The sequence below is a fragment of the Vidua chalybeata genome, chromosome 18 (genome assembly GCF_026979565.1).
Source record: "Vidua chalybeata isolate OUT-0048 chromosome 18, bVidCha1 merged haplotype, whole genome shotgun sequence".
In the NCBI taxonomy this organism is placed as follows: domain Eukaryota; kingdom Metazoa; phylum Chordata; class Aves; order Passeriformes; family Viduidae; genus Vidua; species Vidua chalybeata.
In genome coordinates, this window is record NC_071547.1 from 13,136,084 (window position 1) to 13,151,970 (window position 15,887).

A 15,887-nucleotide genomic window follows, 5' to 3' on the forward strand; every position below is an offset into this window, starting at 1 on the left:
GGCACAGCGTGCACAGGCTGCTGGGATGCTGTGAGAAGAGCACAGTTTCTCACCTGGAGAGAGAGGTGGTGCAGGAGGCCAGAGAGTGCCCTGGAAAGCCCCAGAGACACAGCTCAGAGCAGCAGGAGCAGCCCGGTGTCCCTCTCCCAGTGAGTGTCCAGGCTATGGAATGCTCTGTCCTTGGAAGCACCAGCTCAGGACAGGTGCAGAGACGATATCCAAGCCCAGGGAATGTGCCCACCCTGCTGGAGACCTTTGTGTGCCCCAGCATGGAAGGCACCGTGGGAATACTTGAAACTTTTGTATCAGAAGATGGACTTTGAGGAGGTTTTTGTTATTTTCTGTACTGATAGAAAAGTGGCTTTGATTTTATTGCCAGATCTTTTGGAGTTGGCCTGTGGTGTGAGCCTGTGCCATCACTGTGGTGCCTCTGTGCATCCTCCTGGGATGGAGTCCTTGGAACCCTGCCTGTTCCTATTCCCCTTCCCCTACCAGCTGTTCTGGAGACTTCCCTGATTCCGGGTGTGTTTTCAAACCTCTGGTCCTGTCCCTTGTCCAGCCTGTCTGTGGGAGCTGCCCAGCTCCCAGCCCCCTCAGCTGGCAGCTCACCTTCCTTGGGAAGCTCTCAGCTGCTTTCCCCTGGTCTGATTGTCCTTGGTGGCTGCTTCCTCTCCTGGCTCCAGCAGCTGCTGCTCGTGTTTGTCAGCTGGGTTGCAGAGGGACCAGGTGGTGACACTGGGAGATGCTGTCCCAGTGTCATGGGGTTTGCTCCGTGCCCCGTTTCCCTTGGATTTTGTGCCATTGTCCCTGGGCAGTGAGGTTGGTCCTGCTGTGGAGGATCAGTGCTGTCCCTGAGCTCTGCCTCCTGTCCCATCACATCCACTCTGGGGAGGTTCACCACGAGTCCTGCTGTGACCCTGTGCTGTGCTCTGCTCCTGCTGCCACTCTGGGCTGATGTTCCTGTCACATTTATCCAGATCCTTGCCTTTGGATCACAGTCATCAAAGGATGCTCTTCCTCTGCTTTCCTTTCCTGGATTCAGTCTGAGCAGTGCCTGAACAGCTCTCCCAGTACCCAGAGCATTTCCAGTGCTCCTATCAATGAGCCAGGAATAGCAGCCAAACACCCACCTGCCAGGGAATCACGGGTTTCCTTCTTTCCTCACAGCCCTGAGAAGGAATGTTCTGCTCCCCTGTTACACCAGAGCCATCCCTGAGCTCCATGCCTGGATTGTTTGGAGAATGTTCTCACTCCCCCAATGCCCCCCGACCTGGCAGAGAAGCTGCAGCCGAGTTTTGCTGGTGCCCATCTCTCTGAAATACAGAAATAGAAGATTGAGAGAGGGGAGATACAGGAGCAGCTCCCTGCTCTGCTGCCTCAGTGGGTTTTGGGAGCAACTGGAAAACCCTCGGCTAAAATTTGGAGCATAAGGGTGGGGCACAGCCCCTGCCCAGGACCTGCTTCTGTCTCTTTGTGTTTGCTTTGGGTGCTGCTGCCTCTTGGGGCCAATCACCTCCTTCCTGAGGGAGCAGTGGAGTGATCAGAAATGCTGTGTTATCCCCACTGAGTGGATTTGGGTTAGTTTCCTGCTTTTAAGTGTTCTGGAGTTGCAGGAATTTTTGCTATAGCTGAGGTGCTGATCGTGGACTTTTCTGCCCTCTGAAGACATGGTGGTAGTTTTGGCTAAAGTGTCACTTTCCTTGGTGTCTCTGTGAGCTGTCCCTTTCAGGTGACGCAGTTCACCTTGCCCCGAGCGGGGCTGGCAGAGCCCCCAGTGCAGGGTGGCTCGACTCCGGTGAGCCTGGGAAGGGCAGGTTTGGTGTGTGGCACCCCCTGTGCCACCCCACCACCCAACGCTGAACCAGATCTCGGTGACAGCCGCAGGAGCGGCTGCTCAGGGCTCTGGCTGCCACTCCCACCACGCTGTGCTGCTGTGCTCCGGGGGGGCTGCGCTGGCAGGAGGTGCGAGGTCCCCGCTCCCCGGTCCCCGTGGCGCTGCCGGGCTCCGCGGCCGGGGGTAGCCATGGAAACGCTGTTCTCTCCATCCCTCCCTGTGCAGATGACTCGGGTGACGAGGAGCCCGCCTCGCAGTCAGACAAGAGCGAACTGCACGGACCCCTGAAGACTCTGTCGAGTAAGCTGGAGGACCTGAGCACCTGCAACGAGCTGATCGCCAAGCACGGCGCGGCCCTGCAGCGCTCGCTCAGCGAGCTGGAGAACCTGCGCCTGCCGGCCGACAGCGGCGAGAAGATCAAGGCGGTGAACGAGCGCGCCACGCTCTTCCGCATCACCTCCAATGCTATGATCAACGTGAGTGCTGCTTCTCCTGCCCCTCCTCCTCCTCCTCCTCCTCTTCCTCCTCTGTCCTCGTGCCCTCCCTCTTTGCTCCCTCCCCGTGGCTTGGCTCGTGTTACCGCGGGGCTCGGCACAGCACGGCTGGGGCTCGGCGCCGTGGTGAGGGCATGGGAAGTTGGGAAGATGCAGCTGGGAAGAGGGCACGGGTATGGACCTCACTGAGACGCAGGTATGTTACATCCTTACAGCCTGCTCCATGTAATAGGTCATCTCTGTAAAGCTGGGAAATGTGGATGTTGGGAGTGCTGAGGGGCTTTATCCTGCTCCGTGGGTGGAATCCTGCCTGGCACGACACTTCAGAGCCCACTGCCCGCTGCAGCTTGAGGCCCACATGCCACATCCCTCACATCCGCATTGCTTCCATGAAGCTGCTGGTGCTCCTCATGACTGTGGGATTTATCCCCCTTGGGGTCTCGTGCTGGCTCTGCTCTCCCAGCTGGGTTGTTGGAGGTCAGGAAGCGATGCCGGCACTGCCCCTGCTCCTGCCTTGTGCAGCCTCACGCTGCTCTCGGTGGTTTTTGGAGACAGCTCGTGTTTGGAGTGTGGCTCTACCTCCATCACAGTGAGACAGCCTTTCCTGGGGAGCCTGGTTTACCCCGGGGAGCTGTGAGAGAGAGCAAAACTGAATAAAATATGTAAAGAAAATGAAAAAAGAAACAATCCCAAAGCTTCACTGGGCTGGAATAATGTATGAAGACACAGCTCAGGGAATTGTGAATGGAGCGGTGCTGTCGCTGTGCTGTCCCAGCTCTGAGCAGAAAGAGGTTGGGTGGTGTTTGATGTGGGCTTTAAAAAATAACAATAATTCCCAGCAGGAGCTGGAGGGTACTCAGCAGCATCCTCCCCATCCCCACTCCTAGGATTCTGTAGCCACAGGGGGAAAAGGGCTTCCTGAGTTTCTCTTTTGTGTTTCAGAACAGTTTGAGGATACTTGTACAGCACTTACCCCACAGAGAGTTTGTCCAAGTTTTGGGAATGGGGTTGGCAGTGTGGCGGGAGGTGCCAGCAGACCCTTGGTGGTGCCCAGGTTTGCTGGCAGGAGGCAGAACAGCAATGGGATGTGGGCAGGGAATTGCCAGAGAGAGGATTCTTCAGCAGCCTTTGAGAAGGGATGAGCAGAGCTGTATTTGCTGTGTCCAGCCCAGAGAGGAGGAGGAGGAAGAGGAGGAGGAGGTTGTGGTGTTTGCAACGTGATAAAAGCTTGAGCAAGTCTGTCTGGAGGGTGGGAAATTCCACAAAAACCATTGTGCTGGGATAAAAGAGGAGGAACGTGGCTTGTCCAAAATCCCAAGCAGGTAAGAGGGGCTTGGGGGTGGCAGGGCACATTCTCACATCCTTTGGTACTTCAGCTTTAGATGGGCATCCTGAGGAGATGCCCGAGGGACAGGCTGTGCCCTGGAAGGGGCAGGACTGAAGGAGCAGAGTGGGAGCAGCGTGGCAGCTCCGGGAGGAGGTTGTGATGGAGCTGTGGGCAGGGGGACACTTTAAGGGGCTGGGTTGGAAAGGCAGGAGAGGGACAAGCAGTGAGGGGGGGACCAGGAGGGAGGGGACCAGCCTGACTCCCCTGTCACAGGGGCTGGTGGCTCCCAGCCACACTGTCACCTTTTCTGTGCCTTGATTTCTCCTTTCAGATGGGCTGATGCCTTCTGGAGCTGCCAGGAGCCCCTCATGGGGGGATGGGGGGAGCTCTGTGTAGTGCAGAGGTCCCAAAATCTTCTGTACAGAACATGAAACATCACTCCAGGGAAGCACAGGGAGCTTCCTGGTAAAAACACACCGTGCTCGTGCCCACCTCCATCCCCGAGCACGTATCCCATGGCAGCACAGGGTGCTTTTGCCAGGCCAGGAGCTCCTTGCAGGAGAAGTTGAAGTGTCCTTGCCTGCCAGGCTTTTCCTGGAGAGTTCCCAGCCGGCAGCACTGGGCTGGTGGATGCTCTGTGTCCAGGCTCTGCCCTGGCTGCAGCACCAAACCTCAGGGATCTGCTCCATGGAAGTGGCTATGGATCTGTGAGGTTTGGTGCTGTGGCTGTGAGCAGAAGGGATGGGTGCTCCTGGGGAGGGGTGGATGCTCCAGGGAAGGATTGAATATTCCAGGGGAGGAGGGATGAGTGCTTCAGGGAAGGGAGGAGTGCTAGAGGAAGAAAGGATGGGTGCTGCAGTGAAGGAATGGTTCTCCAGGGAAGAAGGGACGGGTTCTCTGGGGAAGGGATGGATGCTCCAGGGAAGGAAGGGGTGCTCCAGGGAAGGGAAAGGTGCTCCTGGGAAGAAGGGCTGGGAGCTCTGGGGCCGGCGCGTGCAGTTCCTGTGCAGCTGCCTCTGATCCGATTATGTAAATGGCCCCGGAGCCGTGGGGAACGCAGCAAGCACAGGAAATAAATAAATAGAGATGGAAATGCAAGAGCTTTGCTGAGAAGGTGACCTTGCCTCTGTGCTCTGGGTGCTGCCACAGCTGGCACCGGGTGCTCCTCTCCAGAGGTTGGAGCATCACCTGGGCAGATGGTGCTGGGAGTGATGGGGAAAGGTTTGGGCAGAGTGGGATGTGCTGGGCTGTTGTGTTACAGGTGAGGATTTCAGATGTGCTGGATTTCAGGCTGTTGCAGGGCTTAAACTGAAGCTCAGAGCTCTGTGAGCCTCCTGTTGGCTCTGCTCCCTGTTGGAATCTCACCAGGCAGAGTCCAGGCTCGCTCCTCTGGGATGGAGGAGCCCAGTGTCAGCAGGGCTGGGCAGCAGACACGGAAAGCCAAGGCACAATCTGCCACGGGGGAGGAGTGGGAGGTGTGTGAAAATAAGAAGCAACAAATTACCGGGCTGAGAGGCCCAGAGGATCCGGAGCAGTGCACTGAGTTGTGTAGACTCATCCAAGAGTGGGGAAAGCTCTGTCTCATCGTTCAGCAGGAGCCAGCAGGAAGGAGGGATGTGTGGGTGCTCCGAGGAAGCCAGTTTGGGTGTCAGGAAGAGCTCACAGGGCTGTGGGTGGTGATGGAAATAGGTTTTTAATGGGAATGGGGATGCTACGGCGGAGCTTTGTGCTTCCTCAAAGAACTGGAGTGTGGAGAGCAGCAGGGTTTGGCCTTGCCTGTGTCATTCCTGGGTTAGTTTGTGTTTTCCCTTGAGGTTTTGGAGAAGCAGGGGTGCAGGAAGGCTCTGCTAGGCCAGTGCAGCCCAGACAAGGAAGGGTGAGAGGAGCAGGGGTGTGGTGCTGGGTGGAAGATGCTGCTCCATCAGGATTTGGTGAGAATGGACCACCTGAAGCAGGCTGTCCCAGGAACAAAGGACTCACCTGTCCTTGAGAGGCACTGCTGGCCACCCCAGCCTGTCCTGCAGGGATGCCAGCACCTGCTTTGAGGCAGGCTGATTTCCCACCCAGCTTTTCCTTTCCCATGGTGATGAACCTGCCTGGAGCAGCAGCACGTGAGACATCAGCACAGAGCACCCTCCATCCTTCAGGCCTGCCAGGAGGGCTTCCAAGAGCTTCCACGGAGCTGGAGCCAGAGTGAGATGGACAACAGCATGTCCTGCCTCTCCTCCATGAAAGGGCCCCCAGGCTGTCAGTTTAAGTCCCTCCAGGACACCCAGCAGCATCCCAGAGGCTGCATCCTCCAGTCCCAGTAGGGTTTCTCCCTGTGGATCCCTCCAGGGCTGTGCTCTGGCTCAGCAGCATTTTTGGGGTGGCCCTGTGCCATGTGCCAGTTGCTCAAGGAATCTCTGGCCTCTCCCTGCAGCCACACTGGGCTCCTGGGGACTCTGAGTGGCATCTGCCTGGTGGAGTTGGTTTATTTGGAGCCTTTGGGTGCCTGTGCTGGAACGAGCTGCCTGGGCACAAGATGTGCTTCCCCAGAGTTGCTCCTCTGCCTCCAGCTTCCCTGTGGAGCATCGAGCCCCCTCTGCCCCGTGGGAATGCTGCTGTGATTGACCCATACTCCCCAGACTGTTTCCATATTAACTCAGATGATGCTGAGCACCTGCTCTGAGCAGCCTCAGGTTGCCCAGCACAGTCTCCAGCCCAGCGTGTGAGTTCTGGGTTTATCCAGTGGTAGGTGATGGATACACCCTGTGAGTGTGTCTGTGTCTGCTTGGAAAACTGCTCAAAGCTGGGAGGCTGGGAGTCCCTGGGATCACCTCCTTGGAGCGACCGTGGGGCTGGGGTGATGCTGTTGGCCTGTACCTTGGGCATGTCCCTGTGCTGAGCTGCTTCCTGGTGTGGATGGACATATGGCCTGTCCCTTGGGGTCCCCAAGCCCATCATGGCACAGGCAGGGTGATGGAACTGACATCCTCCATCTGGGCAGCAGGGAGGGCCCAGCAGGCTGCTGGGCTGCTCCCAGTTCACCCCAGTACAGCCAGTGGGCTGGAGGAGCTCTTCCCGTGCATTCAGGGGTTAATTCCAGCACTGCAGTGAGAAAACTCCATCTTTAACCCCTGGATTTGCTTCTTCAGGGCAGGGATTCCCTCTGTGACCCCGGGCAGCTGCTCTGCTGCCCAAAACCCCAGCCAGACCCCCCAGGGGGCCGGGGCTTGTTCCCGTGCCCATGGCGAGGTGATGGCGCAGCTCTCGCTGGCATGTGGCACCGGCTGTGTTAATTATCCGTGCTGCGCTAACGACGCGCACTAATCAGCGCCTTGCAAACCATGTCACCGACCCAGAAAAGCCCCGGCAGTGGGATTAAATCCCTAACCCAGCCCTAATCCCCCTCGGATGAGAGGGCTGCAGCGAGGGCTCTGGGTGCCCTGCGTGTTCCTGCTGTGGAGGCGCGGTGCTGACCAGGAGATAACTGGTGGGTGCTTTGCTCTTACTGGGGGGGGGGGGGGGAGGGTGACAGGGGCACCCTGGGGTCTGTCCCTGCCTGACTGGGGCTGGGGGAGTGCAAACAGGGAGATGTGGAGATGAGGAGATGTGGAAATGGGGAGATATGGAGTCCGGCCCCTGCTCTTGGAGCTGCTGCGCCTTTCCCGGAGCATCCTGTGATGCTTTTAAATGTAGAGGTATGAGGGTATCTCTGATCAGATCTGTTCAGACAGGCAGTGCCTTCCTCCCACTCCCTCCTCATCATCATTCTCTGAGTGCTTCCAACTGGATTTTATCAGACGTGTGGGTACTCAAGTCCTTGTGTGTGGCTGTGGGGCCTCCGTGCTGGCCAGGGCTTTCAGTGGCTGCTCCTGCTCACCCTGCTGTGGGGGTTTTCACCTTTCTTCCTCCTCTTCTCTCTCTTCCTCCTCCTCCTTCTGTCCATCTGACCCCCAGGAGGTTTCAGACTGTCCTGGGGCTCCCCTCAGAACCTCGTGCAAGAAGAGGGAGGATGAATCTGTCCCCAGCACCCGAGGGTGTGTCTTGCAGCTCTTCCCTCCTGGATGTTTTTGGCTGAGAGGGATGACTTTTCCACTGAGGAGAGCTGGGAGCGTTTGTGCCGTGCTGCTGGGTCAGCAGGGCTGTGTTGGTGGGCCCAGCACAGCCCTGCACTGTCAGCAGTGCCTGGGCTTGAGCAGCAGCTCTGCTGAGCTGGGAGCCAGCCCAGCCAGGCATCACCTCTGCCATTAACCTGTGCCCAGGGATCCTCCTGGGATCCTCATCCCTGCCTGGAGGCTGGGGCAGGATGGGGCCCTGGGGAGGGCAAATATCAAAGCATTGCTGGGTGAATCCCTTTGGGGTCACAAGGGTTGTGTTTTCCTCTTACCTGGGCTGCTGCCCCGAGATGCTTCACTCCAGCTCCTTCCTCCAGCGTGTGTCGAAGGAAAAAGCGCTGGAATGGCCCCTCTGCTCTCCTGGATTTACCCAGGAAGAAGTTACAGCACTGGGAGATGAGGGGATTGTGGGGGCTGCTGCTGCTCCTCTAGCCCCTCTCACACCATGAGGAGGTTTGCACGAGGCTGAATGCGAGGGACAATCCGAGGCAGCTTCCTGCAGATGCCGGGGTCGGAGCTGCCCGTGGGCACTGCCAGCTGCTCCTGCCGCCGCGCGCTTGGACAGATGCTCCTCCAGCCTGGGATCTGCTCCATCGGGGATGAGGAGAGCAGCCAGCGAGAGCCTCAGGAAATCTGTCATCCTGGGAGCCGTTGGCAGGACAGAGCTCTCCGGGCACACCAGCACCGGGATGGGGGCTCCGGGGCCTGGAAGGGGAGATTGGCTGCTCTCCTCGTGGTGGCTCTGCCCCGCAGACCCTGGGAGGGTCCCCCACTGCTGGGGTGGGTTTGGGGGCTTGGGCAAGCGAAGGAGAATGAAGAATGTGCAGCAGCCACCTGGAGGTACCTCCCTACAGGGCAAGAGCCAGTGCTGGGAGCTTCCCATGGAGGGAATTTTTGGCACAAGTGGCAGTGGGGAGGCCCCGCTGCTGTGCAAGCAGATGAGAGCACCAGGACAAACCTGAGGCTTGTCCTGGCTGGAATAGACCAGGGAAGCTCTGCAGGGATACAGTTCTGGGGTGGCCACTCTGCAGCAGGAGGTCCCAGCACACTCTCAGCTCCCAGAATATCTTCTGTACTGGTCCCAGCATGCCCTTGGCACCCTCTGGCATGGCCAGTGGAGGCTGCAGGGTGCTGCTCAGTGAGGTTTGGGGTGGAAGGGTCGGCACCCCAGAGTATCCAGCGAGTTCCTTAGTTGTTTTCCACCAGAAACCAGACTCAGATCCTTCCCCAGCACAACTCCAGGCTGGCACTGCCTTGGTCTGTAACCTGTGGGCAGCGTTGGTTTCTTCCCTTTCCCAGAACCACACTGACCACGTCCTCCTCTCCTGCCGAGTGCTGCTGATTCGGGATCGGTCCCTGATTCCTCCTCCACAGAGGCTCCGTGGGGCTGGGATTAGAGCCTCTTAGCACAGCCAGCCGGTGGATTTGCCACTGTTTCCCACTAATCCCCTCTTCATTGCATGGGGTGGATTCCATGGCGCTGACGGCGGCGCTGCAGGTGGGGTCTGGATGCTGCACCAGCTCTGGTGCTTCGGGATGAGCTTTGGGATGAGCTTAGCTCTGAGGAACCCCTGGACAGGGTGGATCTGATTGGAACACTGGTGTGTCCATGGCCTTTAAACAGGTGGCCCAAAATAACATGGTAAGGTGGGAAGATTCCCAGATTCACAACCAGGAGACAAGATCTGACTCCACCACAGTGTGGATATATCCATCTTGGACATACCTATCCCAGACTTCTCTGTCTTGGACATCTCCATCATGGACATCTCTGACTCCCAGGGAATCCATGAACCCCAGAGAGAAGCAGGCACTGCTGGAGCCAAGGTGTGACATGGAATGGGGCCATGAGGGATTTTGGGAGCACCTTGTTCAGGCACTGGGGGTCTGTCTGAGCTGCTGACAGTGGCATCAGGAGGTGGGCTGGAGCCTGCTCCAGTGTTTTCCCATTTCTTGTTGGGTCACTAAGGATCCTTCCCACATCTGTGCTTTTTTGTAGCACCTATTTCTCCTGGATGCAGAGGGATAATTTTCCATGTTGAACTCACAGGTTTTTATGCAATGTCATCTTGATTTCTCAGGGTGTCACAACATGCTGAGGCTCAGCCCAGCTCTCTCCACCAGCCCTGCCACAGGCAGGAGCAGTTCCTGGTGTTTCCACATCCTGCTTCAGACGGCCGGACGCTGGCTGAGGGTCACTCCAAGGATTTGGGACAGATTTGCTGCTACTGAAGCAGGCTGGGTTGATGTGGTGCCGAGCAGCACCTGGCCTTGGGCCCCAGCACAGCTGTGGGTGCCGACACTGTTGAGCAGATGACCACACTCCAGACCGTGTCTCGTTGCCATCTGACTGTGTGGGATATTTGGGATTCAGGTTGGCTCTGTCCTTATATTTCCCCTTTGCTTGCTGCTCAGAGTGTTTTTTGGGGGAGGAAGGACAAATCAACCATTTCTGCATGCAGTGGCAGATTGTGACTGTCTCTCACTGCTCTGAACCCAAATGGCTTCAGCCCCATCCCTGGAAGTGTTCAAGGTCAGACAGGGCTCGGAGCAGCCTAGTGGAATGTCCCCCTGCCCGTGGAGGGGGTGGAATGAGACGAGCTCCAAGGTCCCTTCCCACCCAATCCGTGATGCTGTGATTCTCTGGTTTTGTGCTGTGCCTGGCTGTGTGCAGAGCCAAACAGAGGCTCTGCAGTTGCCCTTCCCTCGGGGGGCTGTTTTGCAGCAAGCAGCAGCCAGCTGTGTCCCAGGGTTTTGATGACTCCAGGAAGGAAGGGAGCACTTATCTCCCAGGCACTCGAACGGCAGAGCTCTGTCCCTGCTGAGTGGAGTGACAGCTTCTGCTCTGTAATTCACCCAAGAAAAAGAGATGATTGAATGCATCTGGCACTTGATTCCTCTCATGTCACTCCTGGGCCATGAAGTGGTCCTTGTCCCATGCTTGAGGAGCAGGAGGTGTTGGTCCCACAACAGCAGGCACTTCCCTGCTGGATTTTTCCTGCCCAAGGGTTGGATTTGTGTGGCTGATGCTCTGGGATGCTGGGACAGGTGGGATTGCGGGTGTGAGTGCATTCCCTCACCATCAGTAGCGTTGTGCTGTGACTGGGAATGCTCAGCTGTGCTGGGGCTGCCCCAGAGGTTGTCACCCTGTGATGACCCCAGGCAGAAATATTCCCTGTGAGGGTGGGCAGGCCCTGGCACAGGGTGCCCAGAGCAGCTGTGGTTGCCCCTGGATCCCTGGCAGTGCCCAAGGCCAGGCTGGACAGGGCTTGGAGCAGCCTGGGACAGTGGAAGGTGTCCCTGCCCAGGGCAGGGGTATGAGACAAAACGAGCTTTGAGGTCCCTTCCGGCCAAGCCGGTCCATGATTCTATGAAGTCTGGCAGGCCTTGCTTGAGATCATTTACCCTTTCAAGCTAATTAACCTCATCTCGTTGTTCCTTCCATCCAATTTTGACTGTTTGCTCCGCTGAGGAAGCAGAGAACCCCGAGGGTGTGTGACACCACCACCTTGGCAGGACGCGGGTGACCTCGGGTGATTGTTTTCCACTGCATGAATAATCCTGGGGCTGTTAACGACGTTCCCATTAGCCAGCAACAAGCTGTGAAATCGGGATATTTGCCGTGACAAATGTGTGAAAGGTGCTAAATGTGCCCTTGGCGAGGCAGCTGCTGGGCACAGGGAGGGACCACAGAGCTGATGGCACCAAGTGTTGCCTCCTGCTCCACTCCCCGGCAGGATCTCGATGGCGCTTTGCCTCTTCCTCCAGAAATTTGCAGGAGCCTCGGTGGTATTTTTCCATTTCTTTTGGCCACCTTGGCTGTGCCTCCTGTCTTGGCTGGGATTTACAGTTCCATCAGCCAGTGCTGGGTTGAGACCAACCACAACTTTTTCCAGCTATGGAGAGGAGGAGAAACCACCTCTGTCCCTCCTGCCACATGGTAGCAGGTAACACTGGGGCTCCCTGAGATCAGGGACTGCACATGGATGGAGCTTGCTTTTATCTCTGGTCACTGGTGACCTGTCAGCCTGGCTGCTGCTCTCCAGCCCTGTCTGTGCTGTGATGATGCTGAGGCAGAACAACCTTCAGAACTTTAGGATTTGATCCAGCTCTGGCCCTGGGGCAAAATCCAGGTCACGTTCTGTCACCTCCTGTACCTGCTGTCCCTCTGCGAGTGGGAGGCAGCAGTTTGGATGCTGTGAAGGATAAACCCAGTCTCCTGATGGGGTGAGAAGCAGTTGGGGCTGGGCACAGCATCCTGTGCCCTTTCCTCTTCTCCGGAGAGCGTGGATCCTGGGAGAGCTTCGAGAATGGTGGGGCCTCCCAAGGCTGTACCTTCATGGCCTCGACTCCTCAGCCCTACAGCTCACTGGGGAATCACTTTTCCTGCACTTTCATCCTTCAGCCTGGGCTCTGTGCCCTCCTTTGGGTGCGTTCCTCAAGGAGCCTCTTCCCACTTTCCTGTGTCCCTGTGCCAGCCTCGCATGGATTTGTGGCTGAGTCTTGCTTACAGCCCCGAGCAAGTTCAGCTGGAACTAAATTTAGCCACCTCTCCATGAGAATTTTATAAGCTGGATTGCGAGGTGTTGCTCCTGCTCAGTGGCTGGAATTGTTTGTACCTTGGGAACACCAAGGCAGGGGATTAATGCTGGGAATGAGTGATGAGCTGGGATATTCGTGTGTGAGCTCCTCATCCCAGTGCCCTGCGGCCCTTGTTACATAGAGGGATGAATTTTGGCTCAGGACTGAGCTCAGTCGATAGAGACTATGAAAAAATATCCCCTGATCCCTGTTTGGTGCTGCTCCCACCTTCAGTGAGCATCCCTGTGGAACTTGGCACTGTCTGGCTGTAGGGGTTGTAAACCCAAATGAATCACTTTAATTTGCTTGGCTGCTGGTGGCAGCAGTGGGGGCTGAGTTTGGCAGATCCCTCTTGCAGGATATTCTCCCCTCTCTACCCCTGGCATCACTTCTCTCCAAGGAGCAAACATGATCCTTGTTTGGGTTGATCCAGAGCCTTTGATCCGGGTTTGGATCAAGCCATTGTCTGAATTACAGAGGAAGAGGCTGCAGAGAGGGGCCCCTACAGCCTTTCAAACCCAGGGAATAATCCCTGTACGTATCCTAGCTCCTAAATCCAACTGTGGGATGCAGTGGGACCATGCACAGACCTGACCTGCTCCATGGAAGCTCCTCCACAGCCTGTGGTGGGATCTGTGGCTCGTGAGGACCATCCTGCTCATCTTCCCAAAACCTCCCATGCTCTGCAGTGCTGACAACCATTCTCCATCACTTGGATTTTTTTATATGGCTGTAAATGAAGCCCAGTGGTGCAGGTTTCCCTTTGGGATTCCCTATGGAATCCTCCTTGAAGCTTTGGGATGAGAGATTCCAAGGTGTTACCTGCTGTTTTTCATTAGGATGTTGATTCCCATCTGCTACAGGAGCAAGTTCTCTCCCAGCCCTGCCTCCCCGTGGCTCCTCCATAATTACTTCCTTTCCCCCTAATTCCCTGTTCCAGCCCGTGGTTAATTGTAGTAGGATAATTACAGGTGATCTCGTTTTAAAGCACTCAGCCCTTGAGCTGGGAGCAGCCAGCATTTCCCACCCTCAGTGCCAAACTGGGCATTTCTGTTCCTGCTGCCTGTGGAGCTGGACCTTTGGAGCAGATAATGAGCTTTGCTGGGATGGGAAGGTCATGGCCATATCCCATTACTTGCCCTGGTTTCATCCTCTTAGCCCAGTGCATGCGTGGGACACATGGAGCCAGCGGCCAGCCCGGGATGGTGTCACTGGGAAGGGCCAGGGCAGGATCCCCGTGGGCTTTGGGCCATGGGTGGCTCCCAGAAGGATTTTGGGGTGGGGAGGAGCTGAGTTGTTTCCAGAGGAGGAGGTGAAAACATCGCCCTGAGAATGTGGGGTCTGGTCTGGCCTTCTGAGAGCATCGACTGTTCCCCAGCACTGCCAAGGCCACCACTGACCCCTGTCCCCAAGTGCCACATCCACACAGCTGTTAAATCCCTGCAGGGATGGGAATCCAGCACTGCCCTGGGCAGCTGTGCCAGTGCCTGACCACCCTTTCTATGAAGAAATTTTCCCAAAATCCACCCTGAGCCTCCCCTGTCCCAGCCTGAGGCCGTTCCCTCTCCTCCTGTCCCTGTTCCCTGGAGCAGAGCTCGACCCCCCCGGCTGTCCCCTCCTGTCAGGAGTTGTGCAGAGCCACAAGGTCCCCCCTGAGCCTCCTTTTCTCCAGGCTGAGCCCCTTTCCAGCTGCCTCAGCCTCTCCTGGGGCTCCAGCCCCTTCCCAGCTCCCTTCCCTTCCCTGGACACGCTCCAACCTCTCCAGGTCTCTCTGTCAGGAGGGTGCCAGAGCTGATCCCAGTTTTGAACACATGTAGGATGGAAGCACAGCCAGGAATGTGGCGGGACAGGACCCTGAGCCCTCCCTGCCTTCAGTGGGAAAAGCATCAAAGGGGTGGAAGAGGGGATACATGGAGGGTCTGGTCCCTCCGTGTTCAGGTGTATGTGAAGCAAAACCTTAAATGAAAAACTTCCTTCCCTGGATGAGTCTCAAATCCTGCTCCTATCCAAGGGAAAGGTTTGGTGAAGAATTGATGAATTGGAGCTTTTCTTGGACAAATCCTGGTAAAATCAGAGCAAGTCATGGAAGCTGAAGCCCTGAAACTTCTGCTTGACCAGGAGTTACCTCGATCCTCAGGTGCCACCTGCAGCCCAAATGCTGAGTAACCAAGCCAAGAGCTGGATGAATCATCTGTGGAATCTAAATAGCTGGAAACAGAAAACAAGCAAGTCCTGGGAATGTTGGAAGTCTGTCAGACATCCAAAACTCTGGTTTGAATAGGTTTGAGTTTTTCAGTTAGCATTTATCCATTGGACTTCCTTGGTGTGACAAAGAGTTGCACAAGCACAGTTAATTTCCCTTCACGCTGCCAGCTTCTGGAGAATTTCCATAAAAATCCCATTTCCCTACTTTGAAACATAAGAAAAAGTTCAGTGTGTTGCATCTGGCAGAGATTTGGGGTGGGAGGAGCAGCCCTGCCTCCGTGCTCAGCTGCACGTGGGGCTGATGGCAAAGGAAGCGGCGAGGCCACGGGAACTCAGGGTTTCATCCAAGATAGAAAATAACCTAAAAATAGAGCTGTGAGGGCCAGGCTGTCCTGTGAGGCCATTGTCTGGGATGAGGCAGTGTGGGACAGCCAGCAGTGTCCCTGTGTCCTGGCCCTGGGCGGATGTCCTGCTCCCGGAAAGCTCCTGCTGGGAGTCCGGCGCGGCTGGGGCTGGGTGATGCCACTCCTGGGGGCCTTTGAGAGGGGGGTTGGTGCCAAGGGGTTCTCCTGCCAGCCTGGATCGTGGTGTCCCAGCTGTCCCCTGCCTGGTGGCACAGGAGGGGGGTGCTGTGTGTACTGCAAGGCTTCACTTGGAGCACTCCCTGAGCCCTCCCTCCTTCCCTGTGTCCTGTGTGTCTGCAGGGTCCCCATGGCTGGGGGGTCCCCCGGGCTCGTTGGGGAGGGGAATGGGGGTTCTGGTCATGGTGGATGTGTTGCAGGGGCCATGCCAGGCCCTGTGCTGTGTCTTGGGCTGTGCAGCTCGAGGGAGGAGCTGGGCATCCTTTGTGTCTGCCTCCCTGGAGCACAGGGATTGCTGGCTCCTGACTTGAATAGCCCAGAGCAGCTATAGCTGCTCCTGGATCCCTGCAAGTGTCCAAAGCCAGGTTGGCCAGGGCTTGGAGCACCCTGGGATAGTGGAAGATGTCTCTGCCCGTGGAACTGGATGGGCTTTAAGGTCCCTTCCAGCCCAAACCATTCCATGATTCTATGATCCTCTCCTGTCTATGGCTGTCACCCCAGGGACCACTGTCCCATTCAGCTTCTCCTCATTTGCTGAATTTGGGCATGAAGGTGCCACTCAAGACCTCTGGGCTTGGCTGAGGGCTGTGAGAGCTCCTGAGGAGCACAGCTGGCTCAGGGATGGGGACAGGGACAGGCTGTGGCAGGCTCTGGCAGGCCAGGCTGCCACGGCCAGCTGTCCGTGTTGCAGCCACCTCCTTGGGGGTGCTTCAGCTTTGGACTGCCGGAGCTGAGCTGTGGATGTGGGGATCGAGCACAGCTCTG

At 56.9% G+C, this 15,887-nt stretch overlaps 1 protein-coding gene across 9 annotated transcripts in view; it reads left to right on the forward strand.

Moving 5' to 3' along the window:
• OSBP2 (oxysterol binding protein 2) overlaps positions 1–15,887 on the forward strand; it is a 93,803-nt gene that overhangs the window by 62,991 nt on the left and 14,925 nt on the right. For all 9 annotated transcript variants that reach the window (XM_053959219.1, XM_053959212.1, XM_053959213.1 and 6 more), the window contains one exon: positions 2,060–2,310. In XM_053959219.1, coding sequence (XP_053815194.1) covers positions 2,060–2,310 — 251 coding nt within the window. The remainder of the gene's footprint in view (positions 1–2,059; positions 2,311–15,887) is intronic.